Consider the following 21,573-nt stretch of genomic DNA (forward strand, 5'->3'; position numbering starts at 1 on the left):
AACTCAAGGCAGTATTTTGCTTCTGAAAACTCCCAACCTGCCTATGCACAGCTTAGGGGATGGAAGCAATTGTTATTATTCCTTTCTCAGAAGTAATTGTTCCTTGCAGTTTATTTAATTGTCTCTACTATTTCACACATGGGAAGATTTCTTAGAATTGCCCATTTTGAAAGCTTGGGAGTTTACAGGAATAATTTTTTATTTTAATTAAAATTTTATTTTAATTATAACTTCTTCCCAAAATTGTCTCCACAAGCTTGAATGGTCACCAGTGATTCAACTCCAACCTTCCTTTCACCACTGTGAAAATAATTAATATAAAATGCTTTAAAAATTCCTGCAATGTAAATCCCAGATGTTTCCTATACCCCTGCCAGGCAGTAATATTTTTATTTATATATATATAAAAACATAATATATGTTATATAAATGTATATTACATTAGGCCTGCCAAATCCCATTGGATGCTTTCATTTTGGCTTCATTTTCCTGCTTGAGGCATCTTCTTGTCAAAGTCATTTTAAAAGGTGTTTTAAAAACCTGCCTTATTTCTAAAGGACATTTCTCCAGCAGCAAATAAATATCTATAACATAATATTTTTATAGATAGATGATATATAAAGGAAGAAATAATATCTAATACATATTGTGAAAGGACAATTTTTAAACCTCTGATAATCTGGTGTCTGTTTAATACCCAAGGAACAAATCTCACCTCTCCCCCCACACTCTGCACGTGTGACCCTTTGCACACATTAATTCTGCACTTGAACATTCACATTTTCATAAACCCCCCCAAATTGTTGCAGTTGGCTTTGCCCTCCTGGAGCTGCGAGTTGTTTTTAATTTTCGGAGTTTCTTGGCAATCCTTGGAGCCTGTTTGTCTTGGCATCCCCCTACCCCGTTACCTATTCCTCAGTGCCAGAGGCTGAACGTTCTGTTTACAGCATTTTGGGCTTTTTGACTGGATTTAAAATGGATTTTTATATTTTTGACAGTTTTAAAATGGAAACACAGAAGGGCACCCCTGAGACACTTGTTAATTTTATATCTATTTTATACCTATCCAATAAATACATTTTAAATGTTGATAGGTTCAGCTCTTTTCTCGAGAGCAACTGTCACTATAGGACTTCAAATATTTGCACTTGGCAAACGTTCAGGGTTTTTATGAGTGAATCCATTCTTCTCTGCTCACATCTGCTCTTAATAATCCCAAATGTTTGGGGTTTGTTGGGCTTGCACATGAAGGGTTTTGTTTGCTTTTTCTAGACCAAAGCACCTCTACACACAATGGGCGATTCTTGTCTCTCATTGATGTTGCTGATAAAAGAATTGGAATCGGTTTCAAGGAGAATTCGACTACAAGACAAAGGAGAGAAGGCTTAAAAATATTTACTCCTAAGAGAAAATCTTCTCTGAAAGATTAACTTAACCCTGGGACAATAAATAGTAACATCATTGGCCAAGAAGTTCTCACGTTATCAAATTCTTCTAAAATTGCATCATCTGAAGCCTATAAGGGACAGAAGAAGTTGTGAAATTTCATTAAAAATTCTCCTGTCTTTCCTTAGGTACAACAAATGTGTGGAAAATTTAGAAATCTTGTGTCTAAACAACAAAATGTCCATAAATATCCACACTGCAAGGCCTTTCCCAACAAGAAATCCATAAATAGTGACTTTTCTGGGTAGTCTAAACCATAAATGTAAATATTTCACCAATTCTTTCCCAAAAAACAACATTTCTGCATCGCTTCTGGCTTTCACTGAAGACAAGGCATCCAAGCAAAGAGAGCTTGGAAAAGCAGGTGGATAAATCCAGGCAGGGCTGCCAAATCTCATGGGCTGCTTTCACTCTGGATGCATTTTCCTACTTCGAGCATCTTCTTATCCAAGCAGCTCCAAGGGAAAAAGGCGTTTTAAGAACCTGATTTGTTGTTTTTAGGGGGAATTTCACCAGCAGCAAACGTCCCAGCGTTGTCTGGGGCAGACGTGACTCAGCCCTGCCTCGACAGGCCCAGCCTTTGCTATGAGGAGACACTAAAAATTGTTTAATTCCTAAAGAAAAAAACCACCAAAAATAAGCTGAAGTTGCAGCAGGACAGATGGAGTTAATTCAAGGTATTCTGGGTATCTGGAGTTCTTGAGTAGGAATAATTCATTCAATGATAATTATTTCTGGCATTTGGTTGGGATCTGAGGGTTCTTAAGTTCTCCACGGAGGTCCTGGGACAACCCTTCAGCCTCTACCGTGTACCTCAGCTTATGGAAAACAGCTTAAAATAAAATCAAATTGGTTTAAAATGGGATAAAGGTAAGATAGGTGGAAGTGGCCTCTTTTTAAAGAACATCAAGTCCAAGCTACTCCTCAAATATCCAGAATAAATTAGGCCTTCTTCTTGTTTGGCTGTTCTAAAACTTATCTCAGCTTCTGGTTTGAAATTATCTTTGGCTTTTCAGCCTAAATTTAACTCGGGATGGGATGGGATGGGATGGGATGGGATGGGATGGGATGGGATGGGATGGGATGGGATGGGATGGGATGGGATGGGATGGGATGGGATGGGATGGGGAAGATTCTATTGTCAGGCTTTTTCTTCTCTTCAGGTTAAATAGCTCTTCCTCCATTCCCAGGTGCCCCCCAATGTAAATTCAAAAAGTAAATTCAATTCACAGCAGCTATTTTTAGTTGATTTCTCATAAGAAAAAACTTAATTCTCCCATTCCCTCCTTTCCCTGCACTCCTTTTCCTACACTTCCCTCCAAGTAATTTTTTCTGAATGAGATTACAGTTTCTTAAAAAAAAATAAAAATAAAAACAACTCCCAATGGAAGGCTTTTCACTGCATTCCTTCCCTTTAAATCCATCATTTTTGGGATTGTTCTCAGGATCATTCTCAAAGCCATAAACAATGTCATTGTAATATATTCTATACCACCAATAATAAGTTATGAATATAAAATCTAAAAGCTTTAATTCATCTATAAATACTCTCTCCTGTGTATATAAATAGAAGAAAGAAAAGTTAAGGTGTTTGATATTCAAATTAATGCAAAGAGATTCATGACCCACATACACATATTTTTTAAAAAATTCCTTCATCCTCATTCATTAAGCTCCTGTGTGGTTTTTTCCTCTGTTTTATCACTGTGGGTGTCACACCAGTTTGGGAATCACCAAGTTTAGGGTTCACTTTGAGTGCTGGTGAAACCCAGAGAAAAACTTTCAAACTATTTCTTGGTGAGGAAAGAGTTGAGGAAAAAGTTAAGAAAAAAGTTAAGAAAAAAGTTAAGGAAAGAGTTAACAAAGTCACCTCTCCCTCTCCAATTTATATAAGCTTTGTCTGGGATATATTTAAATGTGGGAAAGTTGGAAGAAAGCTGAAGAATGTCAGCTGGCTGCTGTGTCCAGCTGTGGAATGTCTTCCTGGTGGTGAGGGATTCCGCTGGGATTTGCAGGTAGAAATTTTCCTTCGCAGCTCCCTGGGGAGGGCAGGCCTGGAGGAGGGACTTTACTGCCCTGCAAAACACTCATAATTCAAATAAAACCTGTGCTGAACCTGCAGGGCTTTTCCTGGAGTCCCAGGATCACCGAGGCTGGGAAATCCCTCCAGAATCATCCAAGCTGAGCCCGATGCCCACCCTGTCCCCAGCCCAGGGCACTGAGTGCCACCTCCAGGCGTTGCCTTTTTCCCAACCTGGGAATGAAATTTGGGATAATTTTAGTAAGGAGGAAATAGAAAAGTGGATTTTTATTTGAAGGTCTTCAGGGGCACTTATGGGAGGATGTCCACAAAAGCAATTTGGTGCATTTTTATAGGTTTTAGGAAATCAGCATAATTGATAAAAAGCACCAATTAATCCATCAAGGGAATCAGCCTCACCTCTGACTGTAACAAATCTCACAACTCCCTGACTGGAGATTGGACACGAGGGACAGGAGGAGAGGGAACGGCCTCAGGCTGGGCCAGGGGAGGGCAGGGGGGACAGCAGCAGGAATTTCCCCATGGAAAGGGAGCTCAGGAATGGGAACTGCCCAGGGAGGTTTGGAGTGCCCATCCCTGGAGTGTCCCAGGAATTCCTGGAGGTGGCACTCAGGGCTGGGCACAGGGTGGGCATCGGGCACAGCTGGGACTCCATGGGCTGGGAGAGCTTTTCCAACCCAGATAATCCTGGGATTCTGCAGAGCAGAAAACAAGAGAAATCACCAATACAAATACAGCTAAAGCCCCAACCCTGGCTGTTCAGCAGTCACCTCCTGAGGGCTGGGCTGATGAAGAACCTTCCTCAGTGGTACAAATCACCCGTGCTAAAATCTCTGTGAGTGGGCACAGACACCTCCACCCTTCCTTCCGTGGGTCTCATTCCTTTGCTGGTTTGCTGCCCATGAGCACATCCCTGTCCGCAGCTCCTGACTCAGGAGTTCACACTGCTATCAGAACTGGAGGGCAGAGCTCTCCAAGGGCTGCTGCCCAGTGTGGAGCCCCAGAGCATTTTTCCATCCCCTCATCTTTCCCCTTCCTCCTCTCCACTCATCCACGGGGAGCAGCTGCAGGATTCACCGGCAGCCAGAAGGGAAGGCAGGCAGACACAGCTGTCACGCCGTGAATCACACCCGAAACTGTGGCTTGGAGGGGAAGTTCTGAGCTTGGATTCCCACTTGCAGAACAAAGAGCAGCTGCTTTTGACACTTGCAACTTCGTGCTGATGCGGGAGTTTGATTTGCAATTACAGGTCCCATGTAGGAAAACCGAACTCAAACAATCAGTGCAAAAAATCCTCTCCTGATTCTTTTCACTGATCGGGTCACTGTGAAAATAAACCCACTATGAAAATGAATCCACCACGAAAATAAACCCAAATAAATCTGTGAAAGGGGAGAATGTTTAAATGTGGACGAGAGGGAGTGTGTGAGATCTTTGGGATGCTGTAAAATAAACCCAAATAAATCTGTGAAAGGGGGGAATGTTTAAATGAGGACGAGAGGGAGTGTGTGGGATCTCTGGGATGCTGTAAATGGCTGGAAACACTCCCGGCAGATAGGCTGGCTCCTGGATTTATTCTATGGAATCTGAAGGCAGCGAGCGGCGGGGAACGAGCGGAGCTTGGCTCGGGCAGTGTCCGTGTGTGCCGGGCTGGGATGGGATGGATTCCTGGCTGGGATGGGATGGGATGGATTCCTGGCCCGGCTGGGATGGGATGGATTCCTGGCCCGGCTGGGATGGGATGGATTCCTGGCTGGGATGGGATGGGATGGGATGGATTCCTGGCAGGGATGGATTCCTGGCCGGGCTGGGATGGGATGGGATGGATTCCTGGCAGGGATGGATTCCTGGCCGGGCTGGGATGGGATGGATTCCTGGCCGGGATGGGATGGGATGGGATGGATTCCTGGCTGGGATGGATTCCTGGCCGGGCTGGGATGGGATGGATTCCTGGCCCGGCTGGGATGGGATGGATTCCTGGCCCGGCTGGGATGGGATGGATTCCTGGCCGGGATGGGATGGGATGGATTCCTGGCCGGGATGGGATGGGATGGATTCCTGGCTGGACTGGGATGGGATGGATTCCTGGCTGGACTGGGATGGGATGGATTCCTGGCTGGACTGGGATGGGATGGATTCCTGGCTGGGATGGATTCCTGGCCTGGCTGGGATGGGATGGATTCCTGGCCGGGCTGGATTCCTGGCTCGGCCGGGATTGGATGGATTCCTGGCTGGGCTGGGATGGGATGGATTCCTGGCCGGGCTGGATTCCTGGCTCGGCCGGGATTGGATGGATTCCTGGCTGGGCTGGGATGGGATGGATTCCTGGCTGGACTGGGATGGGATGGATTCCTGGCTGGACTGGGATGGGATGGATTCCTGGCTGGACTGGGATGGGATGGATTCCCGGCTGGGATGGATTCCTGGCTGGGCTGGGATGGGATGGATTCCTGGCCGGGCTGGATTCCTGGCTCGGCCGGGATTGGATGGATTCCTGGCTGGGCTGGGATGGGATGGATTCCTGGCTGGGATGGGATGGGATGGATTCCTGGCTGGGATGGATTCCTGGCCGGGCTGGGATGGGATGGATTCCTGGCCGGGCTGGGATGGATTCCTGGCCCAGCTGGGATGGGATGGATTCCTGGCTGGGATGGATTCCTGGCCGCGCTGGGATGGGATGGATTCCTGGCCGGGATGGATTCCTGGCCGCGCTGGGATGGGATGGATTCCTGGCCGGGATGGATTCCTGGCCGGGATGGATTCCTGGCTGGGATGGATATCTGGCCCGGCTGGGATGGGATGGATTCCTGGCTGGGATGGATTCCTGGCCGCGCTGGGAAGGAGCAGAGCCAGCCGTGAGTCACATGGGCCATGCAGACACCCCAGCAGCCGGGCAGGGAGCGCGGCAGCACAATTGGAGCAGCCCCGCTGACCTCACGGCTCAGCTCTGCATTTAAGATCTGCCTCCCAGATGTTGCGGGAGGATCGAGGCAGCTGCGGAGCCGGGAATAGCCCCAGCCCCTCGCCGGCCCGAGATGATCGCACTGCTCCTCTTCTCTGCCCTGCTGTGGGACAAGGCTGGAGCCTGGGGCTTCAGGGATGGAGTGCTGCACAATTCCATCTGGTTAGGTAAGAAATAAATTCCTTTTCGTTGGCTGCGCGGCCGCTGTGCTCGTCCAGCAGGGGAAGGATGAGCAGCCAGCGGCGCAAAACTCAGCTGTGCCTTGGCATCAGCCAAATTCCGCACCGCAATTCATTGAAATCGCTTTACCTGAGGAGTGACTGTCCTTTCTTACAAGCTGTACAGTTTCACTGAACTGCAGGAAAAGGTGATTACAGAACATTTCACCTGAATGTATTTTCCTGCAGCTGGAGGTGAAGTGAAAACTGCGTTCAGTAAATAATAGTGGCGTTGTTTTGAGGGAAAAAGAGCATGAAAAGAAACTTTTGCCAAGGGGATGAATTACTTTCTGCGTGAACGTACTTCCCGTGCCTGGGGTCCTGCATGTGAAGCTAAATGGTGTGGAAATAATCCTGATAATATTTCCTGGCTTTCTGCAGGAACGGGGATGTTTGTGCCATTGGTTTGTTCTCATCCCTTAGCAGCACAGAGAGGATTTTTCAAAAGGGCAGGAGGAAAATGCTGCGGGGATGGTTTCGTGTAACTCGAGTGGGTTTCAAGAGCTCTGAGGGTTTTTTACACCTCGTTGTAATTAGCCAATGCAACCCAGAACTGACTGAGGATAGAGCCTCACCGGGGATGCCAAAATAAAGGCACGCACCGAGAGCTCTGCTTTCCAGACAGAGATTACAAATCCTCCATCCCCTGCAGAATGCTGTGTTTCCCTGAGGATTTTCAGGAATCCCCGGAGCTGCCTGTGCTCAGGTGTCTCATGAGCCACCACGTGGCTCCAGCCCCTCTCAGAGGAGCCTGCAGAGCACCAGGAACACAAACGAGGCACAGAAATTATCTTTTTCCATTTGGCTGCTCGTTTTTAATGACTTCTCTTCCCCCCCAAACCTCGGGCCCTGCTTGTTGTGCCTCCCAATTCCTGAGGGTGCTCAGGTGGGGAAAGAACAGCTTGGCAGCTCCAGGCTGCACCTTTGCTGTTCTTTTTATTTTTATTTTTATTTTTATTTGGGATAACAGCAATCATTTGTGCAGTTTCATGAATTGAAGTCCAGTGGAAGAAAAATCTTTGAAATTGCTTTAAAATGGAGCAACTGTGTGCTAATTGGAATGCATCATAAAATTCTGTTTGGCTATACCTCTAAGCATTTACCAGGAGAGTAAATAAAAATAAACCAGGGGGTAAAAAACCTGATGGCTTTCTCTGAATAAACAAACCAAAATAGAAATGCAGCATCCTGTGTAAGCACAGCAATAACGTTACTGCAATGAACCTCAGAGTGCAGTTAATTAAATTACCAATGGAATTCAGTGAGTCTCTATATAAATGAAGATAAAATTGGCAAATTTGCAGCCATCCAGTTCATGCTTCTTTGCATTTAAAATAAAATAACCTGAATAGTCAAAGTCAGTCTCAGCCTCACTGTGCTGGAGCATCAGTGCAATAAAACCTGGGGATGCACAGGGACATCTGAGCTTTGCTTTTCTCCTCTTCTGATAAAGAGCCAAACCCAAAACTCAGGAAATTTTCCATCTCACCTTTTCCCTCCATATATATATATACATATATATACATATATATATAGATATATATATATACAGATATAAAATCTGGAATTGCTGTCACTGAACACTCCTGGCTTTCACCTTTTTCCTTGTCACAAAACCTCTCCTGCTCCTCAGCCAGTGCTGCTGCCTCTGTCACCTCCTTGGGAGTGTGTTCCTGGTGCCAATGGAATTCTGGTGCTGCTCATTTTGGCCACCAGCCCGTTGTGTCCAGGGGTTTATTGTCAGCTGTAGGGGGAGCCCAGATTTGCTCCTAGGCTCATTCCAGTGCCAGTTCTCAGGGTTTTCCAGGACAGCTGCTGCACTCTGGTCCCAATTCCAGTTCCCTTCCCATTCCCACTCCATGTGTCAGGGGGGTTTAGGGGCTGCACTGACCCTGTTTGGTGAAGTTCTCTGAGCAGCAGAGCTGCCAGGAGCCCTACGTGGCCACCCTCTGCTTAAAAGTGAAATATTCCTCTCCATTTAGCATTTCACATGGGTTTCATGCATATTGCAGGTACTTTATTGGCCAAATCTCATGCTGCTTGTGTTTGTGCAGCAGAGTTGGCTGCGTTTCACCCTCTCCTGCTGCTGGGGCTGAGCTGAGGGTCACTGTCCTTGCAGGATCCTGCTGTCTCTGGGCTCCAAGGAGGCATTTTAGGAAGTGGGAGTTGGAACAAACCTGTCCTGTCAGCCGTGGAAGCCACGGCCCTGTGGCAAGTGCTTGTGTTTGCCAGAAAAATCAACATTTCCTGCAGGTTTATCCACAGGGCCACGAGCTCACCTCCATAAATAGCAATTTGTGTGCATTTTCCTGTGAATATGCATATGGAAATCTATCCAGAGACATAAATATGTAAATGAAGAGTTAACCCTGCTCTGACCTAGCTCTGTGTTTGATCATGAGTTTATCTCCCTGCACAGCCCCCACGTGGAATTAAGGAGGGAGGGGGGGAAATATTGCCATGCAAGATGCCATCAATTAATGAGGATTTTCTGTCAGGGAATGCGGGGTCATTAACTGGGACACCCAGAGCCAGCAGCAGCTTCCAGAGCCGGGGCAGGACGTGTGTGTGGTCTGTTTTTCCAGAGGCTATTTTTCCATGTTGCAGAGGAATAAAAGGGATGAAAGGCTCCTCACAGGGTGGTGCTGCTGGTGGTTTCAGCCTTCCAGGCTCTGTGAAGAGCTGATCTTCCCAGCAATATTCTGGAAAATCTGCCTGCCCATAGTGATGTGCCAGCAATAGGGGGGGAGATGCCTTTAGAGGGATAAGATCTGAAAACAACATTGCCAGGTGAAAAAAAAAACCCAAACTAAAAATGGTGAGGTTTTAGTGGCACCTCTGAGAGCTCAAGGAACACCATCAGTGGTTTCCAGTCACCTCCCAGCTCCCTTCCCCGGGCTCTGCAGGGAATATGGGAATTATCTACAATAATGTGGATCCCAGGCTGTCCCCTGAGCTTCAGGCAGGCCCAGCACTGTGCTGGCTCCTGAGGGATTCAGGGATTCACCAGCCCTGCATTCCCAACTCTGCACACACAGTGAGCTGATTCCTCTTGATTTCTCATGAGCTTAGCCATGACAGACTATTGAGTGACTGAAAAGTAATACTTCCTGTGAATAAATCTTAATTAAAACAGAGGGTTTGTAATAGGATGTGCCATGATCCCCAGCTGTGGGCTGTTCTGGCTCCTCCAGGAAGGTTTCTCCGTGGAGGAGCTGTTATCCTGCCCATGATATTCCCTGGGATGTTGCAGACAGAGGCTCTCCCTCTCCTCAGACTCTTGTCAGCGTTATAATTTATTTCTCTGGGCACAAGGCCAGCGACTGCAGGTCCAAAAACCACCCTGGCAAACGTCATCCTGTGTCTATTAAGAGCTCTCACCATCCCTAACCACCATTCAGTGGCTTTTTTTAAAAGCCTCCCCTAACCCAGCCAAAAGCACTGGCTCCAAGCGTGTCCCTAGAAAACACATCCTTTATTTTCCTGCTACAAATAACTACTGTAAAAACGCTCCCTGCTTTCCATCTCTTCTCAGTCACGTTGGCTGGGCAGAGCTGCAAGCAGCCATTCCTCTCAGATTATGCTAAATATAAGCGAGACCTAAACAAAAAGCCCCTTCAGATTAGACATGCAGATTGCTGCTGAGACAGATTTCCACACATATGGCACCAGACAAGTGCAACATGCAAAGATTGTAAAACTTGTAGCAGCGCTGGCAGTTTCTAGGCTTCCTTGGAAAGCTGTTTTATCTCGGACTTGCCACAGCAAGGTAAAAAATAATGAAGAAAGTGCATTAATTTTCTGTGCAGCAGAAATGTCAGCCAGCAATTGTTCTGGTCCTGCCCTCTGTGACACACGCTCAGATATTTTTATTTCACATTTTCCCCCCCTTTCATTTCTGCCTCTCCTCCATCCAAGTAGCTGTGATTTCACTTCTCCGGAGATTCAAAACAAAGCTCTGATTCATCTTCCCAAGGCTCGTGGAGTCAGAGCCAAAGGGATGCTGTGAGAGGGATCCAGCAGAGCTTCCCCCGAGGCGGGCAGGACACAGAGCTGGGGCTGCTGACTCCTCATCGCTCCCGCCACTCCTGCCTGGAGCCCTCCCGGGGGAGCCCTCCCGCCTTTGGTTGAGTTTCTGTTGTTCACAAACTCTCCAAGCACCGACTCCTCTGTTCTGAACTCCTCCTGCATTAAATCCTGTCTTTGGGTGTCACACGTCCCTTTGGGTGTCACACACATCCCTTTGGGTGTCACATCCCTCTGGGTGTCACACATCCCTTTGGCTGTCACATCCCTCTGGGTGTCACGCACATCCCTCTGGGTGTCACACATCCCTTTGGCTGTCACATCCCTCTGGGTGTCACGCACATCCCTCTGGGTGTCACGCACATCCCTCTGGGTGTCACACATCCCTTTGGGTGTCACATCCCTCTGGGTGTCACGCACATCCCTCTGGGTGTCACACACATCCCTCTGGGTGTCACACATCCCTTTGGGTGTCACACACATCCCTTGGGGTGTCACACACATCCCTTGGGGTGTCACATCCCTCTGGGTGTCACGCACATCCCTTTGGGTGTCACACATCCCTCTGGGTGTCACACATCCCTTGGGGTGTCACACACATCCCTTGGGGTGTCACACACATCCCTTTGAGTGTCACACATCCCTTTGGGTGTCACACACATCCCTCTGGGTGTCACACATCCCTTTGGGTGTCACACACATCCCTTGGGGTGTCACACTCATCCCTCTGGGTGTCACACATCCCTTGGGGTGTCACACATCCCTTTGGGTGTCACACACATCCCTTTGGGTGTCACACATCTCTCTGGGTGTCACACACATCCCTTTGGGTGTCACACATCCCTTTGGGTGTCACACATCCCTTTGGGTGTCACACACATCCCTTTGGGTGTCACACATCCCTTGGGGTGTCACACACATCCCTTTGGGTGTCACACACATCCCTTGGGGTGTCACACATCCCTCTGGGTGTCACACATCCCTTTGGGTGTCACACATCTCTCTGGGTGTCACACACATCCCTCTGGGTGTCACACATCCCTTGGGGTGTCACACACACCCCTCTGGGTGTCACTCACCCCTTTGGGTGTCACTCATCCCTTTGGGTCAGCAGGGATGAGCTCTTGTGACGCCTCCTCCATGGCACATCTGAACGTTTCCTCTTCCCCTGGAAGAGGAGCAGCCCGACCTGCAGGGCTGGGGGAGCTGCTGGGGCAGGTGAGAGCCGATCTCTGACCCTGTTTGTCCCCATTTGTCCCCGTTTGTCCCCGCAGAGCGAGCGGCCGGCGTGTACCACCGCGAGGCGCGCTCCGGCAAGTACCGGCTCACCTATGCCGAGGCCAAGGCCGTGTGCGAGTACGAGGGAGGACACCTGGCCACGTACCAGCAGCTGGAGGCAGCCCGGAAAATAGGTCTGGAAAAAGCCGGGGCACTCTGCTCCTCAGGGGCTCCTTCAGAGGGTGGCTGGTCGCGTGTTGTCGTGTTTGGGTGTCACTCATCCCTTTGGGTGTCACACACATCCCTTTGGGTGTCACACGCATCCCTTTGGGTGTCACACTCATCCCTTGGGGTGTCACACTCATCCCTTTGGGTGTCACACATCCCTTTGGGTGTCACACGCATCCCTTTGGGTGTCACTCATCCCTTGGGGTGTCACACTCATCCCTTTGGGTGTCACACATCCCTTTGGGTGTCACACATCCCTTTGGGTGTCACACACATCCCTTTGGGTGTCACACGTCCCTTTGGGTGTCACACATCCCTTTGGGTGTCACACACATCCCTTTGGGTGTCACACACATCCCTTTGGGTGTCACACGCATCCCTTTGGGTGTCACACACATCCCTTTGGGTGTCACACACATCCCTTTGGGTGTCACACACAGCTGTTGTGAGCTCTGGGGCAGAGGGATTTGGAAATTCCATGGAGGTTTGCCCAAGCTGCCGATTGATAACTGGGCATGACGAGTGTCAGGGTGTCCCTGTCTTCCCAATATCCCAGTATCCTAGGAATTCCTTCCCAATCTCCCACCCAGCCCTGCCCTCTGGCAGTGGGAGCCATTCCCTGTGTCCTGTCCCTCCCTGCCTTGTCCCCAGTCCCTCTGCAGCTCTCCTGGAGCCCTTCAGGCCCTGCCAGGGGCTCTGAGCTCTCCCTGGAGCCTTCCCTTCTCCAGGGGAACATTCCCAGCTCTCCCAGCCCGGCTCCAGAGGGGCTTCAGCCCTCAGAACATCTCCCTGACCTCCTCTGGACTGCTCCAACCACTCAACATCTTTTGTTTTCATCGAGGTATTTTCCCTGCAAGGGAATGAATTCTGAGCTTGGAGTGAAACGTGGAGCTGAGTGAGGGGTCCCCTGCATTTCCAGCTGATTCCTAACAGGTTCCTCATTCATTCAGAGCACTGGGAAAACAATGGAAAATATCCTCCACTCCAGACATTTTTTCGCTCTGCTGTTGAGTCAGAAGCTGGCTCCCAGCACCAGCACATGTGAAAAGGGCACTTTTGTTTCTTCTGAGGAGCTCAGAGCCTTAAGATGCCACAAATATGTTCCAGTTCCTCTCCATGAAAACATTGGATGGGTTTCCACCAGAGGGTGAACAGCATTGCATTCTTTGGCTATTGGTGTTAATTTCTCAGCCACAAAATGCATTAACAGGATCATTTTGTTTGGCAAGGAATCCTTGAGGCATTTCAGGTATTTAAATTGAAATTGCAAGTGTTTTAAGCAAATATTTGGGGATTTTAGCTGCCTGTAGTATTTGCCTGTAGTATTTTGTGTATTTTTAGAACTTAATGCTGAGAGCACTTGAGATGGGATTGAGTAAATTTGTGTGACTTCAAAAGGGAAACAGAGAACACCCTTGGAAAACTCATCCAATGGATAATTTGATTACAAGTGCTGGTAGAGCACTTAAAACTGTCTGTGTAGTCCATCTGCATTTGATTTAGGGATTCAGATGAAGAACCAGCAATCACATTGTGAAGAACACAATTCAATTTTATCCTCTGTGTTTAAAATTATCCTCTCCACGCTCCCGTGTAGCTCAATTACACCCAGGTCATCGAGCCATCAGCTCGAGTGAGGCTTTGTTGAGTAGGAGCAGCCCAGCACTGATCAAATCCAGTCTCATTTTCCCCCTGCTGCAGGTTTCCACGTGTGTGCTGCTGGCTGGATGGCAAAGGGCAGAGTTGGCTATCCCATAGTAAAGGCTGGAGCCAACTGTGGCTTCGGCAAGACGGGAATTGTTGACTACGGAATCCGCCTCAACCGGAGCGAGAGGTGGGACGCCTACTGCTACAACCCCAACGGTGAGAGCGGCCACCACAGGGCTGAGCTCTTCTGTCCTCCTTTGCATTTAGCTTTAATAGTTTAGATTATTTGTCTGAATAATCTGAGGGGTTTCTGCCCATAATCTCAGGTATTCTGTCTGCAAAAGGCTAAATGTAGTGTGAAGCTGCCTTTTTTGTGTCTGAGATAGAACAGCTCTGAAAATGAATGCCCTGCCTGGGACTGGCATTCTTAGGAGCTTGTCCTAGGGAGGAATTGTTCCCTGGGAGGGTGGGGAGGGGCTGGAATGGAATTCCCAGAGCAGCTGTGGCTGCCCCTGGATCCCTGGCAGTGCCCAAGGCCAGGCTGGACAGGGCTTGGAGCAGCCTGGGACAGTGGGAGATGTCCCTGCCATGGCCGGGGTGGAATGGGATGAGTTTCAATGTCCCTTTCAATCCAAACCATCCTGTGTGAATGAAACTCCCACCAGCTCCCAGCAGTGCTTTGGGTGTAATTAGAGGAGGGAAAGTGGATCTGCAGAGCAGATCAGAGTCCAAACATGACTAACAAGGACCTCAGCAGAGACCTCTCCTCGTGCCCTCCCCACTGCCCTGCAATGAGTGACTGCAATGCTCTCGTGGCCCCTGGCACAGTTCAGCTTGGTGTCCCCTCCCTGAGCAGGGGACACGGGGAACGTGGCACCAGGAGGGAAAGCAAAGCTGAGCTTGGCTGTGCTGCTGCTCCCAGCGCTCAGCCCTGCCTGGCAGAGCCGGGGCCAGGCTCTCCATGACGTCTGCACAGCTGTGCACATTCTGTTTGTGCTCCCAGGGCCGGCCTTGTTTATGGAAATCAAATGTCTCTGCGGGGCGGGGGCGCTCCCAGATGTTCCACACACAAAGGGCTGCAGAGGCTCCTGCCCTCGGGATGCCTGCATGGGACCGTGTCCTCTGTCAGAGCACAGGAGGAACCCAGAGCTGCCAGCACGGCGCAGACACGGGGCTGCAGCACGCAGGGATTTGTGTTCATGGCCTTGGAGCCCGCCTGGGCTGTGTGCACGGGGCTGCAGCACGCAGGGATTTGTGTTCACAGCCTTGGAGCCCGCCTGGGCTGTGTGCACGGGGCTGCAGCACGCAGGGATTTGTGTTCACAGCCTTGGAGCCTGCCTGGGCTGTGTGCACGGGGCTGCAGCACGCAGGGATTTGTGTTCATGGCCTTGGAGCCCGCCTGGGCTGTGTGCACGGGGCTGCAGCACGCAGGGATTTGTGTTCACAGCCTTGCAGCCCGCCTGGGCTGTGTGCACGGGGCTGCAGCACGCAGGGATTTGTGTTCATGGCCTTGGAGCATGGCTGGGCTGTGTGCACGGGGCTGCAGCACGCAGGGATTTGTGTTCACAGCCTTGGATCATGGCTGGGCTGTGTGCACGGGGCTGCAGCACGCAGGGATTTGTGTTCATGGCCTTGGAGCATGGCTGGGCTGTGTGCACGGGGCTGCAGCACGCAGGGATTTGTGTTCATGGCCTTGGAGCCCGCCTGGGCTGTGTGCACGGGGCTGCAGCACACAGGGATTTGTGTTCACGGCCTTGGAGCCCGCCTGGGCTGTGTGCACGGGGCTGCAGCACAGCAGGGATTTGTGTTCACGGCCTTGGAGCATGGCTGGGCTGTGTGCATGGGGCTGCAGCACGCAGGGATTTGTGTTCATGGCCTTGGAGCCCGCCTGGGCTGTGTGCACAGGGACACGAGCAGCCTGCGGGGACAGAGACACATCGCTGGCAGAACTGAGCCTCTGCTCTGCTCCAAGGGGCCAAAGATGGCAAGAGGAGCTTGGGTAGCTGTTTGGGTGTTTGGAGCGTTTATCCCACCTAGCAGCGATCATGGAATGATGGAATCGTGGAATGGGTTGGATTGGAAGGGATCTTAAAGCCCATTCAGTGCCACCCCTGCCATGGCAGGGGCACCTCCCACTGCCCCAGGCTGCTCCAGCCTGGCCTTGGGCAGTGCCAGGGCTCCAGGGGCAGCCACAGCTGCTCTGGGAATTCCAGCCCAGCCAGGAATCCCTTCCCAATCTCCCACCCAGCCCTGCCCTCTGGCACTGGGAGCCATTCCCTGTGTCCTGTCCCTCCCTGCCTTGTCCCCAGTCCCTCTGCAGCTCTCCTGGAGCCCCTTCAGGCCCTGCCAGGGGCTCTGAGCTCTCCCTGGAGCCTTCCCTTCTCCAGGGGAACATTCCCAGCTCTCCCAGCCCGGCTCCAGAGGGGCTCCAGCCCTGCAGCAGCTCTGTGACTCCTCTGGGCTCTCTCCAACAGATCCACATCTCCCAGGTGTCCCAGCTCTCCAGGCACTGCAGCGGAGCTGAGCTGGAAGTTCTGGGCTCATGGACAATGCACAGACTCAGGGGTTAACCCATCTTGGTGCTCCCAACTCCTGAACATCCTGCACCTCCCTCTCCCCAGCTCTCAACTGGGATGAATCCTAAATTCAGGCAGGAATTCCCAGTTTGGCCAGCCCCAGTGTCAGGGAGCTGGCCCAGCCCAAATGGCCGCTGGATCAAACCAGGAGTGTTTTTATCCCGAAGGGAACACAGAGCAGCAGGAACAGCAGGAGTACAGCACCAGGTGTGTGATCATGAGCTGGTTTTTGTAGGAGACACGCTTGTAAGAGGTTTTTGAAGAAGAAAGGATGAACCTGAGTGTCAGTGTGACTTGCAAGTACAGCTGTAAATCTTGACAGAGCCAGAAATCCCAAATGCCTTTTACATAAAACACAGCTCTGGCCCCAAATCCACAGAAGGCAATGAAAGCTTTTCCTGTGAATTCAGTGAGGTTTGGATCACACCTCTTGCTTCCAAAATACCTCCTTCCAAAAGCTGGAATGACTGCCACTCACAGAGCGAATCCACGAGCAGCTTTGTCACTCTGGATGTTCCTGTGTCACCTCCTACAGATCTCCAGGCCAAAGATTCAAGAAGATTCAAACCACGGCCACAATTAAAACTTAAACTCTCCCTGAAGCCAGGGTCTCTATATGGGGCTGGAACAAAGCCACGTACGATAAAACCAATGTGGTTAAAACACATGTTCTCTCCTTTATTCCCAAAATTGCTGGTTTTATACAGCAATTTTATAAAAATTGCTTTTTATACAGTGTCAGATAGTTCACAGTTGCAGGTGCATTTCTATTGGCATTCAGCATGAGAAAGAATCCAAACAATCTTAGTTTAAGGCAGCTGCCATGTTTCTACCCTAACTGTCCTAGCTAAAGCATGCACACACCTTAATTTAATTTCTAACTGTGCCACAGGTTTATCTACTTCTACGTGGGCCCAAATCCGAGACCTAGCAGACCCAAATCCAAGGCCCAGTTTGGGACAGCTCAACCTTCATTCCATAACACATCCTGCTCCTGCTACATCTCCCCGGTTTCATTTCTCTCGTAGGAAAGGAATGTGGAGGAGTCTTCACGGACTCCAGACACGTTTTCAAGTCCCCGGGCTACCCCAGCGAGTACGAGAACGAGCAGATCTGCTACTGGCACATCCGCGTGCGCCTGGGGCAGCGCATCCACCTGCAGTTCCTGGAGTTCGACGTGGAGGAGGACACGGCCTGCCTGGCCGATTTCCTGGAGGTCTACGACAGCTACGACGACGTCAACGGATTTGTGGGCAGGTAAAGCTCGTTTAATATCCAAATTCTTGTTTAATTTGTGACACGGCCTGCCTGGCCGATTTCCTGGAGGTCTACGACAGCTACGACGACGTCAACGGATTTGTGGGCAGGTAAAGCTCGTTTAATATCCAATTTATTGTTTAATTTGTGCCCCCTCAGGAGAGCGCCTTTTATAATTTATAAAATACATTGACATGAATGCAGCTGTTTTTAGGATACTGTAAAAATCTGAAGGATTCATTGCTACCAAAGACTTAAAAACAATATTTTTCTATATAAACTTCTCCTCGTTTCTTGCACCGTTTGAACAAACTTCTTGTGTGGCTGTCCCAATTATTTTGGACTTTACCAGGCTCTTCTCTCTTTATTTTCCTTGATTTCCCCCCTCCAAACTTTATCCAATTAGCAGCGCTGAGCTGCCCCCAATTCCTGTAGCAATATTTAATCCCTGATTTCCCATTCCTGGGAATTTAATGTCATTTACAAAGACCTGCTAAGAGTTGCAGGGAACTGAGCTCTGCCTTCTTCTGCTTTGTTAAATGAGATGAAAAGAAGCTGCAGGGCTTTTTAGTTCTCTGCTCGTCCCAATTCTCCAGGAAGAACCCCCGGCAGCCTCAAACATTTGTATTTTGTGTTTCCTTTAATTGAAAGGAGAGAGGCGCTAAATTATTAACAAAAATATGTTTAATTTAAGTTGCTGTCTGCTGAAGTTATTTCTAACAATACCAGAACAAGAGCTATATTTCATCTCTCCTTTTATTAATCCTCACAGTCTTTTTTTTGGTGTTATAGTTTTACTTACCATTTACCAGCCATATTTTGGTATGAAGTAATAATTGCAATTATTTGGAATTATTCCATAATTTGGAATGAAAATCAAGGTCATATTTTCCAGAACAAAAAATAAAGCAGAAGAAGTGATAAAAACCCAATTTCTGTCACTTTTCACACCCTCTCTGCAAATGATGTGCAGCAAAGCAAGGATTCGGTCCATTTTTGATTTCCAGATAATTTAAATGGATTTTTTTTGCAATGTTGTTCCTCTCTTAGCCTTGGCTCACTCTTCTTCTCCTCAACCCCTTGTGAAATTGCTTTTTTTCCTTGTTTGGCATCATTTACTTCCTGCAGATATTGAAAACTGGTTCCTCCCTCAATCTTACCATGGGATGACGACAAAAACTTCTTTAGGCAATTGCTTTAACACGGAATTCCAAACACCAAAGACCTAAAACCAATTTATCCCCTTGAGCCCCATGGAGCAGGGGATATAATTCCCATTTTTATGCCACAATTCCCATGTCCTTCATTTTTTTCCAGGTTTTGTGGAGATGAGTTGCCAGATGACATCATCAGCACAGGTAATTTATTTGCACCTTTTGTGGGAGATCGAAAAGCCAATCAATTATTTCTAAATAAATTAAAATCAGCCTAATTAGAGGGAAGTGTTCCCTGAAAAAAAAACTTAAAACCAAAAAAAAATATATCTGAAAAAAACCCTCTAAAACCTCAAAAAATATATCTGAAAAAAGTTAAAACACCCACAAAAATATATCTGAAAAAAGCCTTAAAACTCAAAAAAATACATTTGGGAAAAAAACTTAAACCCCCAAAAATATATATGAGAAAAGTTAAAACCCCCAAAACTATATCTGAAAAAAGCTTTAAAACTCAAAAAATACATCTGAAAAAAACCTTCCAACCCCCAAGAAAATGTATCTGAAAAAAGTTAAAACACCCAAAAATATATCTGAAAAAATGTAAAAACCCAACTAAATACATCTGAAAAAAAACCCCCCTTAAACTCCCCAAAAGGATGTGAAAAAAGTTAAAGCCTCTAGAAATATATCTGAAAAAGCCTTAAAACTCAAAAACAATACATCTGAAGAAAAAGTTAAACCCCCCAAAAAAATGTATCTGAAAAAAGTTAGACCCCGTAAAAAATACCTGAAAAGAAAACCTTAGGACTCAAAAAAATACATCTGAAAAAACCTTAAACTCCCCAAAAATATATCTGAAAAAAGTTAAAACACTCAAAAATATATCTGAAAAAATGTAAAAACCCAAAACAAATCTGAAAAAAACCTTCAAACACCAAAAATATATCTGCAAAAAGTTAAAACACCCAAAAATATATCTGCAAAAAAGCCTTAAAACCCCCCCAAAAAATCTGAAAAAAACCTTAAAACACCAAAAATATATCTGAAAAAAGTTAAAACACGCAAAAATATATCTGAAAAAATATAAAAACCCAACACTAATCTGAAAAAAAAAAATTAAACCCCTAAAAATACATCTGAAAAACACCGAAAACCCAAAATATATCAGAAAAAAACCCCTTAAATCCCCCAAATTTCTTTGAAACATCACATTTTTGTGCCAGCTAAGCCCCTGGTGTGTTTTTCTGTCCCTGGCAGGGAATGTGATGACGCTGAAGTTCCTGACAGACGCCTCAGTGACTGCAGGAGGGTTCCAGATCAGATACACCGCCCTGGACCCCCCTGCCAGGGCCGGGGACGGCAGGAACAGCACCCAGCAGGGGAAAACAAACTTCCAGGCAGGAAAATTCGGGATTATGTGAGCAGAGACACAGGCACAGAGCTGTTCTAGACTGGCACCAATTCACATATTTATGCCCTCAGATAAGACTTTTTTTTTTTTCATCTCTGGGTTTTTCTCTTTGGCTTTTCTGTGTTTTGTTAATAAAGGGAATAAATTATAAAATATACTCACATAAAGAATAGAAAACTATTTTTAGAACACAAGTACTGTAAAAATTTGAAGAACACATTGAAGTCATGAAGACTTAAAAATTATTTTTCTATATCAACTGCTCCTTCTCCTCATTTCTTACACCACTTGAACAAACTTTTTGTATGACTGTTCCGATTATTTTTAAACTTAACAGGCTCTTCTCATTTCCCTTAATTTTCACATATTTATTTTTAAGACTGTTGCTTTTTTTCCCCTGATCTCTACACATTATAATTATTATTTTTTTTAATTAACTGAATTTCTTGAACTCAAGGGCCTTCAGTGCTTATTTTTAAGACACAAAAAATTCATCTTGTGGATGGCCTGGCAGCCACCCACGTGAAGATGGGGAAGCAGCACGAAGAGCACGGGATCAGCTGGATCCACGCTTTAATTTCCTTGTCAAGGTTTCCTCCCCCGGGGAAGAGCTGCTGAAGTCCTTTCACTTTTTTTAAGTGAATTAAAGAATTAAAGGAGTGGCTTCATAATGAGAATAAAACTCGAGGGGATGGAGCAGCAGGAGGAACTTCTCACCGAGCACGTTCAGGAGGCACCGCCGAGGTGTTGGACGTGGTTTACACGGGTTTAAGACTGTCCTCGTTTAAATTGCTGAACTAAAATCCTTCCCCAGATGTTTTCCACTGAAGCAGCATTAAAGCTACCTCTGTTCTAATCTCACCAAGTCTGCAGCGAGTTGTTTTTGTTTCTTGTGAGCGTTCCAGACTTCGGCACATTTTATTCATTGAAAGGAGTAAATAAGTTTGAAGTTTGTTTCTGAGGGTTTTCTCGAGGCCAGATCTGCTGGAATCTAATGCCCACTAAGAATTTTCCTGTGAATTATGTTTTGTTTGGAGCATTTCTACTCCTCATCATCTGAATTCATCCGAATGGTTTTGCACAAGAAGATCTTAAGCTAATCAGCCCCATTTTTGCCTTATTTCTTCTAACTCTCAATTGTTTAAATTGATTCTGAGCTTTTATTGTAATTTCACTGGGAATATTATCTTGTTTGCTGTCTGTACCAGAGAACAACATTGCAGCTCCTCTCCTGGTTATTTCCAACACATTATTCTGTATCACCACATTTATGGGATTTAACTGTAAAATGTGCTTTTTAATCCTGCCACCTTGTGTCCACAGTGCCTCTTGTACCACAGCATTCCCATTTTCCAAGATTAGCAACAGCGCTTGTCCATGGGGAAT

General features: G+C 47.6%; 1 protein-coding gene across 1 annotated transcript; it reads left to right on the plus strand.

The window, feature by feature from the left end:
* The first annotated feature begins 6,402 nt into the window (after positions 1-6,402).
* Positions 6,403-21,048, plus strand: TNFAIP6 (TNF alpha induced protein 6). The gene is made up of 6 exons (XM_063401046.1): positions 6,403-6,616; positions 11,968-12,105; positions 13,841-14,002; positions 17,391-17,619; positions 18,937-18,977; positions 20,034-21,048. The coding sequence occupies exons 1-6, from the start codon at positions 6,523-6,525 to the stop codon at positions 20,195-20,197; spliced, it is 828 nt and encodes a 275-aa protein (XP_063257116.1). The 5' UTR covers positions 6,403-6,522; the 3' UTR covers positions 20,198-21,048.
* Positions 21,049-21,573: the final 525 nt, after the last annotated feature.

The sequence above is a fragment of the Prinia subflava genome, chromosome 6 (assembly GCF_021018805.1).
Source record: "Prinia subflava isolate CZ2003 ecotype Zambia chromosome 6, Cam_Psub_1.2, whole genome shotgun sequence".
NCBI classification, from domain to species: domain Eukaryota; kingdom Metazoa; phylum Chordata; class Aves; order Passeriformes; family Cisticolidae; genus Prinia; species Prinia subflava.

Coding starts and splice junctions, on each gene's coding strand:
- TNFAIP6 (XM_063401046.1), top strand. CDS start 6,523: ATGATCGCACTGCTCCTCTTCTCTGCCCTGCTGTGGGACAAGGCTGGA. Junction 12,106..13,840: donor GGAGGCAGCCCGGAAAATAG/GTCTGGAAAAAG, acceptor CCCCTGCTGCAG/GTTTCCACGTGTGTGCTGCT. Junction 17,620..18,936: donor GTCAACGGATTTGTGGGCAG/GTAAAGCTCGTT, acceptor ATTTTTTTCCAG/GTTTTGTGGAGATGAGTTGC.